Genomic DNA, 13,408 nt, shown 5'->3' with positions numbered 1-13,408 from the left:
AAGGGAAGAAGTTGTTGCTGTTGTGCTGGGTGCAAAGATAACTCAGTACATTTGTCAGGATAATTCAGCTATTCATTGTTCACCTGGGCAGTTTCATTCCAAGCAGCAGAAAAGAAAAACAAGGGCTGCAGAGATGGCTCAGCAGTTAAGAGCACTGACTGCTCTCTCAGAGGTCCTGAGTTCAATTCCCAGCAACCACACGGTGGCTCACAACCATCTATGATGGGATCTGATGTCCTCTTCTGGTGCATCTGAAGACAGTGATGGTGAACTCACACATAAATAAGTCAGAAAAGAAAAATGAGAAGAAAGAAAACATTTTTAAAAAAATAAATAGGGCTGGCGAAATGGCTCAGTGGTTAAGAGTGCTGACTGCTCTTCCGAAGGTCCCGAGTTCAAATCCCAGCAACCACATGGTGCCTCACAACCATTCGTAACAAAATCTGATGCACTCTTCTGGAATATCTGAGGACAGCTACAGTGTACTTACATATAATAAATAAATCTAAAACAAACAAACAAACAAACAAAGGATACAGGCAAAACATGGTCGGGGAAAAGCCTATTCTCTCCTAGGGAGTTAAGAATGAAAATTTCACAGCAAAGCCTTCTGCTTAGATTTACTAAAAAGAAAGTTTTCAGATTTTCAGAGAGATCCTCTCCTCAACTGAAATCCCATCGGTGGGAGCCTTGCCTGAGGCTTGTGTGGACGCAGGAAGGAAGTTATCAGGTGGTGAGGACCATTTCACATTAAATTACTTCTGTATGTGCACATCAAAGGATGCAAACTAAGAGACGACTACAGAGCGTAGACCACAGACTGAGAGTGAGAGTTCCATCCAGGGCTCAGATGGTGGAAGGAGAGAACCGGCTCCTGCCAGTTGGCCCTTATCCACCACTGTCCCTGTCCATCTAGCCACCCGCTCCTATTCAAAATCTATTATATTTATTTAAATGTTATAAAAATTAGAGAGAAAAGGAGTTGGTAAGAGTGGTTGTATTTGAGAGTTGTCTGTGGGGTGTGGAGCGTGAGAGCGAGACGGAAAAACCCAAACTCTTCTTTATTATCCAAAATATACCTTAAAACTTCCCAGTTCTGAGACTAGATCCTAGTACAGCGTATGATTGGGGGAGGGACTGGGGAGGTAGCAAATGAATCAAAGACGCTTTCAGATTTGTCCTCCTCTGCTACCTCCCCTCCTGCGATACAAATCACTGGAGGGGATCAGTGTCTCCACCCTGGAGTGAGCCAGAGGTCGGACTGTAGCTCGCGGCTGAGCCAGTCGCTGCTGATGCAATCCGCAGCGGAGCGCGCCCAGCTCTCCATCTTCCGCGCTTGCCGACCGACCCTGAGCGCCACGTGTCACTGCACAGCCGCCTCCTCCAGAGGAGACTCACATTTGCACCCAGGAGCCGGAGCCACGACCCAAGCCACGAGAAATGAAGGTAAGCGTATTGCTGAAGTTCATGCTGGAATGCAGCTACTCACCCACCCGGAATATCTCGGACACTGGGTGGAGAGAGGAGGATGGAAGGACCAACTTGCTTTGTCCCCCGTCCTGGGCTACTAAGCGTGGGGATCTGGCCTCGTATCCACCCGCAGATGCTCCCGCTCCGGTTCTTGTCCTGGTTCTGTAAATGCGGTACCCAGATTTAGAGGATGCCACAGCGCCTCTCCTACATGCTCCCTAGGCGGGAAGAAGGACCGTATCGTTGCGTTTGAGCTGCCCAGAGATAGGGTTTGGCGAGGATGCTCGGACGCTCTTCTGGGTAGTTGTAATAGAAGGGGGAGGAGGACCCTCTTATCTGCCGAAAGCAGATCGCTTGTCTTTTAAGGTCCAGGTTCCAAGTGGAAGCTTCCGAGTTACGGACCACTCGAGCTTCAGGACCAGAGAGTGCAGGCGGTGAACTCTAATTATCATCTGAGATAGCTAGCCCAGAGGCCAGCCTGAGGCGTTTTAAGATATTTTCCAGAGCCAGAGCTCTGGCTGTCTGAAAAACTGCCAGATCTGAAAAGTTTCCTTTCCGAAGGGAAATGATGCTCTGTCGGCTGTGCAGTCACCTAGTCTCCCGCAAGGAATATTCGAGTAATAAAACGTGGGTTTCGGGGAGCTACAGAGCGGAGCCACGTTTCAGTTTCTGAGGAGGCGGAGGAAGTTAGACACTCAGACTGCTCAAGCCTAGCTGGAGGGAATCCACACGTCACGTCTCCATCCCCACTGTGCCGCCCTCGCTCCTAGCCCTGACAGATAGATAGATAGATAGATACCCTTTCTCTTTTTCTCTCTCTTTTTCTCTTTTCCTTTTTCTCGTTTTCTCATTTTCTCGTTTTCTAATTTTCTCGTTTTCTCTTCTCATCTCTCTCTCCTCTCCTTGCCTCCCCTCTCTTCTCTCCTTTTCTTTACATTCTTTACCTTATCTCACTAAATCATATGCCTTTATAATTTTATCCACATGCATTTAATGTATTCACTATCTCTCTTAATCATTTGTTCATTCTGTATATATCTACCTTAAAATATAAGTTCCTAGACTCCATAGATGGGCAGTCTGTGTATAGGGAAAAGCTGGAAGCCACAAGCCAGCTGAGCAAGGGGTTTAAATTCCCCAGCTGTGGTCCCCTTGGCAAGGCTCAAATCTGTATAACTAATGAAGGGGGCTAAGCCAAGATGGCTACTTACTGCCTTGTTGGGAGAGAGTGGTGCAGGGGTGAGTGGTGTGTTTCATCTTAATTTGCTTTCTGAGTCAGAGACAAATGATGGAAAGTTTTTTTCTTTGTCTTTTTCTTTTTTTTCTTAAATGTCTCTGAGGGCCAGGCTTAACACATACCTGTAGTCCCAGTGCTTGTGGGGTAGAGAGAGAAGAATCAAGAGTTCAGGGCTATCCTTGGCAGCAGCCCCTAGCCACCTTAGGCTGCAGGGGACCCTGGGGTGGGGGTGGGGGAGTTGCGGGGGAAAGTCTGTAAGAATTATTTTCAGCTCATTGGATCCTGATGTTTTATATTTGAAATGGGTTGGAACTTTTTGGAAGGAAGTTAAAAACTTGATAAAGCTTTCTGGTGTACCTGTGATGTTGCAGGATATTTGATCACACTGTGAACCCTGAGTCTGTGTTACAGTGTGGCTCTGCCCTTAGGCTCTGCCCTTAGCACACACCTTTAATCTCTCCTGAACAATGAAGGTGAAGTTAGTTTGTAGAAAGAAACACCCGCCGGGCGTGGTGGCTCACGCCTTTAATCCCAGCACTCGGGAGGCAGGGGCAGGCGGATTTCTGGGTTCGAGACTAGCCTGGTAAAAAAGAAACACCCATGTTTGAAAGTGCTGTCTAATAGAGTGGCAGACAAAGCGACCAACCAGAGAAAGATGTGACAGGCTAGGGTACATCCAAGTCTCACAAGAACAGAGAAGAATGGGGTGCCACTTAAGAGAGACCAGTAGAGAGGAAGAAGGCAGTTTTACCAGGACAGTTATAGAGAGACAGGATGCAGAGAGAGAACGAGCTAGACACAGGTGAAGACAGAACGAGCCAGCGAATGAGAAGGAGCCAGACGTTGCCAACGTTAGTTTGAGGCCAAGCAGAGCAATTCAGTCAGGAGCTGACTGAAGCAAGTTTGCTTCGGTCAGCTTGGAGAGGAGCTTGAGCCAGAGCAGCTGAGTTGCACCAGCCAGCCAGAGCTCAGAAAGAGCTAGGAAGGGATGAGTTTATTGAGCAGTAAGTCTCAGAGGCTGAAAGCATTCTAGGCCAAGATAAGATTGTACAGAGGCTAGAAGCTTCCAGGTCTAGGCTTAGGTTAGCAGATGGAGGTGGTAAGCCAGCAGACGACAGTTACTTCAGGAGGAGAAACGCTATTTTACAGTGACTCCCTGGTTGTTTTTGTGATTGTGGGTCTTATTCCCATCTCATTTGTGTCCATGAGGGAACTGCTTGGAAGCTGTCACCAACTGAGAGGTTAGGGCTACTCTGAAGACCTTACTTAAGTGCAGAAATAAAGACTCTGCCTGGGTATCTGGGTTGGTTACGCCTTTTGGGGTTTCAGGATGCATGCTTCATAGAAAGCTTTCTGTGGTGTTGCTGTGAGATGACTGGCAAGAGTTCTCTCTTGTACTGGCTGGTTTTGTGTCAACTTGACACAGGCTGGAGTTATCACAGAGAAAGGAGCTTCAGTTGGGGAAATGCCTCCACAAGTCCAGCTCTAAGGCATTTTCTCAATTAGTGATCAAGGGGGGAGGTCCCCTTGTGGGTGGGACCATCTCTGGGCTGGTAGTCTTGGGTTTATAAGAGAGCAGGCTGAGCAAGCCAGGGGAGGCAAGCCAGTAAAGAACATCCCTCCATGGCCTCTGCATCAGCTCCTGCTTCTTGCTCTGCTTGAGTTCCAGCCCAGACTTCCTTGGTGATGAACTGCAATGTGGAAGTGTAAGCCGAATAAACCCTTTCCTCCCCAAATTGCTTCTTGGTCATGATGTTTGTGCAGGAATAGTGACCCTGACTAAGACATCTCTATTCCTTCAAAGCCTGCTAGTCACATTTCTTTAATTAATTTAAAATATTTATTTTCATGTATACTTTAGTTGCATGTAGATCTGTGTACCACATGCACACCAGAAGAAAGAACTGGAGGTACAGATTTTGAGTCACCATATAGATGCTAGGAATCGAACCCGGGTTTTCAGCAAGAGCGGCCAGTGGTTCTTACTCTCTGAGCCATCTCTCCAGGCCCTAGAGGGGAGCTTTTGAGAGTTTATTCTCTGTCCACTATGGGAGTCACCAGGATAGAACTGAAGAGACGAGGCTTGCTACCAATCACCTTTGCCCGTGGAGCCATTTCACGGAGACATTGTCTTTTGTGTGTATGTATAAGATATGTGCTTGTGTCTGCATGTTTATGTGTGTAAGTGCATGCACACACATGCCAACACTTATGTGCTGAGGTCAGAGAGCAACTTCTCACACTCTTTGCCTTCCTTGTTTGAAATGGGGTCTCTGTTGTTAGCTACTGAGTTATGTCAGGGAAGCCGGCCTGTGAGTTCTCAGGAATCCAAGACATAGCATCACCTCACTTGGCATTACTGAGCTCTGGGGACGTGAGGTCATAGCCTTATGGTTCTGCTTTACCCACTGAGCCACCCAGCCCATATGATTTCTTTATGTAATAATTCTAGGGGAACTAGCAGTTCACCACTGCTCAGAATAGTTCTTTGGAATCACTCACTGAATGACATCACTTTTAGAAATGAATGTGTATGCTCTTAAAATAGTGTAGAAATTAGACATCTTACCTGTACCAGCATGGTATGTCTCACAGACACTTTTCTATCATATAGGCTAAGACTTTTTGGTGGAAAATGGTTTTCCCAAAACATCTGTCTTGTGTTTACTGGTTAACGGGAAAGATAATTAAAAGATCTTAACTCTTATTTATTTTTAAAGATTTATTTCATTTTTCCACTTGTGTGTGCCCTGTGAGTGTGTGTACCACATGTCTGTGGGCGCCGTCAAAGGGCAGAAGATGGCCTTGTAACCCCTAGATTGGGAATTGCAGATGCTTGTGAGCAGCCTGATGGTGTGCTGGGTACTGAGTTCAGATCCTCTGGAAGAGCAGGAAGCACTCTTTACCACTGAGCCATCTCTCCAGGCCCCACTTTTGTATGATTGTGTGCGGTTATCATGGAGTGTGGGGTTATTGTTGAGTGGGGTTACCACTGACTGGGGGGGGGGTTAACACAGAGTGTGGGATATCTACCACCATGCACTACCATACTTCAGGAAAGAGAAAATGTTAAATAATAATATTCTGGAAATACAGAAAAAGAATCAAAGTAAATAGAAAAGACAAACATAAGAAAATAATGGAAGAAAAGAGCTGCTGCAGACCCTCGGGGCCCCTTTGTCTGTGTGGAACGGGTCTCTGGGGCAGGTGGGCAAAGCGTTGGATGGAATGATAGATGCATACAGGAGAGGTTGTGTAGAATCTGAATGTAATTTGTCAAATCGAGCATCAAACTTTTTATACAGAAGAAAATAGGGACACACCAGCAAGGTACAAAGAGGTTACTGGATTCTTACACAAAACAGAGGAATACAAACACAGAAGGTCTGACAGGAACCACCTGGGATAGAATCCATTGTTAAAAAGAGCTCCACCGGGCTGGAGAAATGGCTCAGTGGTTAAGAGCACTGACTGCTTTTCCAGAGGTCCTGAGTTCAAATCCCAGCAACCACATGGTGGCTCACAACCATCTGTAATGAGATCTGATGCCCTCTTCTGGTGTGTCTAAAGACAGCTAAGGTGTACTCATATATAATAAATAAATAAATCCACTTAATCTTAGAAGCCAGGGTCAAGGGCTTCATGCCCTTGCCATAGTTCCTATTTTAGTCTATTGTATGTATAGTCCACCTTCCCCCTAGGCCATTGTAAATACGTGTGTATGGGTGTAACTCAGCTATCTATAGTTCTAAGTATCTACTCTGGTTTCTCCTTAGTCTCAAACTTCCTTCTTCCTAGATGACAGTAAATTCCTGTGTAGGGCAGTGAGTTAGCTTTTATTCAAAGTGATAGTGTAATACCAGAGGCAATTCTGAATGTCACTGAATGGGCAACATTCTTAATGAATTCCAAGCCCATGGTCAGCTCAAGGACTTTCTAGGACTTTGGAACACTGGCGAAGGCTTAGCTATGTCAGAATTCAACAAGAACTGAGAGGAAAAAAAAAAAAAAAAAAAAAAAAAAACCCCAGGAAGCTATATAAGGAAGCTCAGAGGTTAAGAGCACTGCTCTTCCAGAGGTCCTGAGTTCAATTCCCAGCAACCACATGGTGGCTCGAAACCATCTGTAATGGGATCTGATGCCCTCTTCTGGGGTGTCTGAAGGCAAAGACAGTGCACTCACATAAATAAAATAAATCTTAAAAAAAAAAAAAAAGCAGTCTTAGATTAAAACCCAAAAGCTGTTGAAGTTTGGGCCATTGCTAGGTATTGTAATGCTAAATTCTGTACCGGAAGCTATGAATGTATGAGTGAATTCTCACTCTCAGGTTTGCAAGCTTTTGTTGTGCAAACCTTGTTCCTTGATTTATAACTATTGGTTAAATAAAATTGGCTAAAGCCAATTTCAGGAGGGATTAGAGGTAGGTGTGCTTCGAGTTACTTGGCTGAGGAATGGGGAAGGAACTGGAGAAGGAGGAAGAAGAACGGGAGGGGAGGAGGAAGCCACAGTGGGGGAAGAAGGCCCATGAGCATGTGGCCAGGACTGTATCTGGGGTACATCCCTGGAGAGGCAGTCAGGCTGGCAGTTAGAAAAGTAGATTAGGGGTGACCCCCCCAGTAATTGTCAAAGCCAAATGAAATAACCATAGTCTGAGTCTCATTTACTCTTAAGCTAGTCAGGGATAAGCATAAAGTGGTTATCTACTATAAAAGGCAGTGCGTTTACTCTTTGTTTTGATGTATGTACCCGAATATTTGATCAGTTGGTGCTGTTTATAGTCTGGACCTTAGTGTGTGCCTCTGGTGTTTTGGTCTTACCCGATGTCTACCTGTGGAAGTCTTGTTTGGTTTTGGTTCTTTGAGATAGCCTCATGTAGCCCTCTATGAGGGCTGCATATATGCATAGGGAACTTCTGGCACAGAGTTTGAGGTCAACTACCGATTCCTTATGAGCATAACCGTAAGTGAACTGTTGGGATGCTCACCCAGAGAAGCCGTGGTGGTTTGGCAAAGGAACTCAGCTGAGATGCGGTTTGCATCCGTCCCAAATGAGGAAATGGCAGGTTTGCACCGGACAGTCCTTGAGCATCTCACCACCACACAGAAGGGGAGTTCTGCCAAGTCTATTCATTCCTCCTCAGCTGGCTGCGGTGTTCTTTGTTCTGAATATTTGTGCATCAAATTGTGAAATCATAATAAGTACTTCTTTGAACTCTGAAGATAAAAGATAAAAGTTAGAATAGAGGGTGGAGCACAGTCGTGGATGCCTGCAATCTAGGCATTTACTGTGGAGGTGGAGGCCCGAGGATCATTCAAGGTCACTCTTAAATCGCTAGAAAGTCTGAGGCCAGCCTGGGATGTGTGGAACTTAAGATAACTACAGCCATAAAGTAGGCAGGGAGGCAATGTCTTGGTTAGGGTTTCTCTTATTGTGAAGAGGCACCATGACCACAGCAATTCTTATACAGGAAACATTTAATTGGGGCTGGCTTACAGTTCAGACATTTAGCCCATTATCATCATGGCAGGAAGCATGGCAGTGTGCAGGCAGACATGGTGCTGGAGAAGGAGCTGAGAGTTCTATATCTGGCCCATAGTCAACAGAGGGAGAGTGTCTTCCATACTGGGTGTATCTTGAGCACATGAGGTCTTGAAGCCTACCTCCACAGCAAGGCCACACCTACCCCAATAAGACCACATCTAATAGTGCCACTCCTTAGGACCAAGAAATCAAACAAGAGTCTATGGGGACCATTCCTACTCTAACTACCACATTCCTATTAAGTGTTCCTTTTCAATATTAATATTCCTACTAGCTAGTATTAAATTAATAAGAATTAATTACCCCTAATGTTTGTTCTATGCTTGCTTTTCCTGACAGCTTTACGAAGGGTTTTCATGCATATTTTTATTTATTTTTACATTTACTCATTTAATTTTGTGCACACCTGAATGTGTGCATGTGTGTTTGGGCAAACGAGTACCACAAGTTTGAGGGCAGTCAGGACAACATGCGCTCCCATCTCAAAAACAAACAAACAAAGAGCCTCCCCAACAAAAGAGGATATAAATGTGTCTTTAATGTACTAGTTATATAATGCAATAATGACTTGCAAACAATAGCTGGTTTAAGTCTCATATACTTGAGCCTTATCATAGCTTGCTCTTTCTAAGGCTACTAGGCAGGCTTTACACTGTGTAGCTAAAGTGTTACCTTAGTATTTTATTAAAAGAGCATTGTGTGTTCGTGTGCAAACCAGAGTGCACGGAGGTGAGGGCACAACTTTGAGAAGTCAGTTCTCTCCTCACCACGGGGTTCCTCAGGTTCAGGTCAGCAGGTTTGGCAGCAAGCACCTTTTCCCACTGACCCAGTGCGCAGGTCAGTCAATGGAGTCTGCAAGAGAGAGAGTGGGACTGAGGACCAAGAGACTCAAAGAATGAAGACAAAACAGGCTATCTGATCAAGTCTCAAGTATTGTTTATTGAAAGGCAACTATGGGTATATATGCACACACTGGAGAGTGCAGCTGGAGACACTTAACCACAAGTCCAGGCTGTGTAGGAGAAAAACAAGATGTTATCAGAGTGTGTTCAGCCGTGGTGGGCTTCTTGCAAAAACATCATGCTAGGAAAACGAGTCTCTCGTCAGGGTGGAAAAGTACCAACCTGTAAGTAAATAGCCCGAGATGGCTGCAGAGATGATAGCCGCTGAGTCTCTCCTTGGCTCACATCATTCTAAGTCTTGAGAAACAGCTGTGTTGAGGGGGCGGGGCGGCAAACAGAGGTTATCTCTATGGCTGCCTTCAAGGCCGAGAATTAGCTAGTCCCTTCCCTCACTCAGGAGAGGAGGTCACAGCCATCCCAGCCAGTGCTGTTTTGTGTAGCTACCCCTCTGTGCTGTTCATAGCCTGTGCTATCTCCTTCTCCCATTCATAACTAACATCCTGGGTTCTTGGCTTCTACCCACAGATTCCATTGCTTGCCTCTTGAGCATTGGCAAACAGATGCAGACAGTACGGCTAACAGCAGAGGAGGATTTCTGTTCCTGGCTTGCTTTTGACTCAGAATCATGACCTCAGGTTACTGTAATGTGCACATGAAGCACATGGGACTTATGTGACACTGTGTAAGCCTCTGACCCTACTGAAGGTCTTGGGGCCCTGAGGGAGAAGACAGTGACACTGAGGCTCTGAACTCCTGTGCAGCCAGGGTGTGTGTGTGTGTGTGTGTGTGTGTGTGTGTGTGTGTGTGTGAGAGAGAGAGAGAGAGAGAGAGAGAGAGAGAGAGAGAGAGAACTCAGCTGCACTCTATGGGATCTGCCAGTCTGATTTTTCTTAAACCTTAAAAATATTTATTGTATTTTTAAAAACTGTGCGTGCAAGTGTGTGTGCATAAGTGTGTGTGTGAGTATGCACATGTGAGTGTACTTACCCACAGAAGCTAGAAGAGGGCAGTGGATCTCTTGGAGCTTGAGTTACAGGTGGTTGTGAGCAACCTCATACGTGTGCTGAGAACTGTGTGTTCTGGAGGAACAACAAGTACTTTAAACTATGTAGCCATTCTCTTCAGTCTGGGGACCATAGTGATAGTTTGATTATTTTCTTACAATTCAAAAATTCTACACAGATTGTTTAAGACCAGTCTAGGCTCCTTAAGACCCCACCTTAAAAAAGAAACAAAATCCAAAAATAATTAAAAAAAAGATTATAACACTAAAAAATATTAAAGACCCCTGATTTACCTGCTTCCTAAAGTGGGACTGTCATATATCAGGTTTCCTTACAGAGGTCAAACTATGTCCTGTAATTAGCAAAAGAAAAATAGCCTGCACGGGCTTTAGAGGAAAGTAACTTTAGAAGGAAACTAACTTCAGTAAGTTTCAACTCTTTGGAGGTCCGGCTACAGCTGACCCCAGTGGTAAACTGGCTTTTCTGTGTTTGACTCCCGCCCTCCAGGAAAGGCTAACCAGCCAGCTTCCTCAGGAAATGGGACAGCCTTGTGCCATAGCAGAATGGGTTTGCCAAAAGCCCCAGTGGATCCTGTAAGCTCAGGTGTCTTGCTCATTGCTGCCCAGGGCTCTCATGATGCCAGGCAGCAACTGTGCTCTGTGGAGCTCAGGTTCTGTGGGTCTTTTCTGCTCCCCAAGTTATACACAGCTCAGGATTCACAAATGACACACGAGGTCAAAGGAGCGCTTGCATCTGGGGCGTGGTGGAGCACACCCCATGAGTGCATTGCAACCATTACTGCAGAAGAAGACTGTCTGATCAGGTGGCCTAAGCCAGCCGGAGCCACACAGTGAGTTCCAGGCCAGTCTAAGCTACCCAAGACCATCTCTCAAAAACAAAGCTAAACAACAAAACAACCCAAAAAATAAAAATGGAAGCACTTCAGACCCAGTACGCATCTTCACCACAACAAATGTGAGGGAGGCTCTGGAGAGGTGGCTTATTAGTTAAAAGTGCGTACTTGCATGGCCTTGCAGGCCTGTTTCCTAGAACCCTGATTAACAGGGCAAGGGACTGAGGAAAAGACAAACTCATTCAGGTGAGTTGTCTAATGGCTGCCACCTGGGACCTCAGAGTGCTTATAGGCACAGCTCACGAAGAGCAGGCTCGTCACTCCCACAAGCCAAAACAAGAAAATACGCAAAAGTCCCAGTGGCCTATCTGTGGAAGTTGGGCTAAGGCGAATTATCCGTGAAGAGGTAGAGGCAGTGTACTGAACCGCCTCAGCTGATCTAAAGCTGACACGGAAACAACCACATTTAAAACCTACTTTTGTTTCATTTGATCACTTGAAACAGAGTCTCAACTAGTTGAGCTGGCTGGCCTGGAATTCACTGTGTAGTCCAGGCTCTAACACATCTGCCTCAGCCTCTTGAGTGCCGGGGTTAAAGGTGCACATCAAATGCAGGTCCCTTGTGCTCCTCCACTCTCTCTCAACTGCTGGGATAAAAGATGCATACCTTTAATGTGAAAGGAGGTGTGTGCTAGGCTACATTCCTTCTTCACAGCCAGCGGGTGGTTAGGCTCTCTGAAGACACATGCTCAGGGGTGGTGGGATGCAGTCTAAGATGGGGGACTCCAACCCCAGGGTGAGAACCGACACAGGCTGGGGCCAAAGCTGGGGTTTCTGGACACCCAGGTGCCTCTAGGAACTTCAAGGAGTCGGGAATGGAGGGGACCCATAGGCCAGTGAGGAGCCCTGGCCTGGGGGAGGGAGGAGCTTAGCTCAGGGATGAGTGTCTGGAGTGTGGAGTGTCCTTCTTTGGGAGATTCAGTCAGTGAAGCTCTTTGTATGATGCAGGCTCCTCCCCCAGCCCCTACAGGTTCTTGATGAGAGAGATAGTCCGTGTTTGTCCAAACTGTTTATTCATGGTAAAAATGGGTGCACACAACTTACTCAGGGTGGACCAGAGATTAAATACCTTTTGCAGGAGGGAATATCTGGGAAGGGAAGCTTATTGGCTAAACGCTTTCAACGGGCCATCTAGATACTTCGTGCTACATGACTAGTTGTCAGGATCCTCATGTGGTCATGTGCTCCAGGACAGGAACTGGGTCAAGAGTTGATGAACCGCCTACTGTTCTCAGATAATGAGAATTACCAGAGTTTCTGAATCCTCCCAACCTTCCTAGCTTTTGTCTGGCGACAGGGCTCCACTAGCCTCGAAAGGTTTGCATAATTTACCAATTTTCATACATTTGTCAAACAGCATAGCACACACTAGACATTTAAGAATGCAGCCGCTGTTTTGGAGCAGAGCAAGACATGGCAGCCATTCAGTATTGTACTCACCCTACAAAATGTGGGATTGAACCGGTTTCTTCAACTTGCACCACTTTGCCAAGAGGACCACCCCACAGAGAAGCTTGGGTTTTTCAGTCTCCAACCTTTTGGGTAAAGTCAGCAGAAATGACTGTTGTCAACTCCAAATTGATACCGATCAAGCTAAAATCAGAATGGAGTCAGTCATGCCTAAGTTCCAAGTCACCCACAATTCTAGATTCAACAGACACAAATCATTCCCTCTGCCAAGCCCTTATCAGCTATTTGCTGGTGGTAACCAATCAGTTTGTATGTCTGATAAGTATGTTAACCGATCTTTTGGTACATCTGATAAGCATTCTAGTTTGTGGAATAAAGTGTCTTGTAATTTTGGAAATAGAACAATATCAACCAAGCCAGGCATGATGGTGCATTCTTTCTTTTTTAAAGAAAGAATATTTGGTGTGTGTGTATGTGTGTGTGTGTTGGGGGCAGCTCTATGGTACACTTGTAGTCTGACTTGTGGGGAATCAGTTCCCACAAACCATGTGGGTTTGGGGGTCAAACTCAGGTTGTCAGGCTTGGTGGGATGCCCTTTCTCACTGAGTCATGTCTCCAGCCTGTGGTGTTGTCCCTGGTAAGCCTTTATTTAAATCTCTCCCAAGGTCTGCCTGTCAGAAAGCATCTGCAGGAGGGAGCATCTTGGCAGCATGGTTCCCGTTTCTTTTTTCTTTTTCTTTTTTTTTTTTTTCTAAGATTTATTTACTTATATGTAAGTACACTGTAGCTGTCTTCAGACACTCCAGAAGAGGGAATCAGATCTCGTTAGGATGGTTGTGAGCCACCATGTGGTTGCTGGGATTTGAACTCCAGACCTTTGGAAGAGCAGTCTGGAAGAGCAGTCGGGTGCTCTTACCCACTGAGCCATCTC

General features: G+C 45.8%; 1 protein-coding gene and 1 long non-coding RNA gene across 3 annotated transcripts in view; one reads left to right on the top strand and one right to left on the bottom strand.

The window, feature by feature from the left end:
• The first annotated feature begins 1,177 nt into the window (after nt 1–1,177).
• Nucleotides 1,178–13,408, top strand: part of Bcat1 (branched chain aminotransferase 1, cytosolic) — an 82,323-nt gene continuing 70,092 nt past the window's right edge. Inside the window, exon 1 of the mRNA NM_007532.5 lies at nt 1,178–1,446. Within this exon, the coding sequence (NP_031558.3) occupies nt 1,441–1,446 (6 nt within the window). The 5' untranslated portion in view covers nt 1,178–1,440. The remainder of the gene's footprint in view (nt 1,447–13,408) is intronic.
• Gm38925 lies at nt 8,697–12,645 on the bottom strand. Of its 2 annotated transcripts, none has more exons than XR_869583.2 (4): nt 12,508–12,645; nt 10,138–10,229; nt 9,373–9,459; nt 8,697–9,100 (listed from the first exon to the last, which is right to left on the bottom strand). It is a non-coding gene; the product is annotated as a predicted gene, 38925 (long non-coding RNA). The 2 variants fall into 2 exon arrangements; XR_869582.2 differs by lacking the exon at nt 12,508–12,645 and adding an exon at nt 11,675–12,048.

This window comes from Mus musculus, chromosome 6, assembly GCF_000001635.26.
Source record: "Mus musculus strain C57BL/6J chromosome 6, GRCm38.p6 C57BL/6J".
Classification (NCBI taxonomy): domain Eukaryota; kingdom Metazoa; phylum Chordata; class Mammalia; order Rodentia; family Muridae; genus Mus; species Mus musculus.
This window is presented reverse-complemented; position numbering and strand designations above follow the sequence as displayed.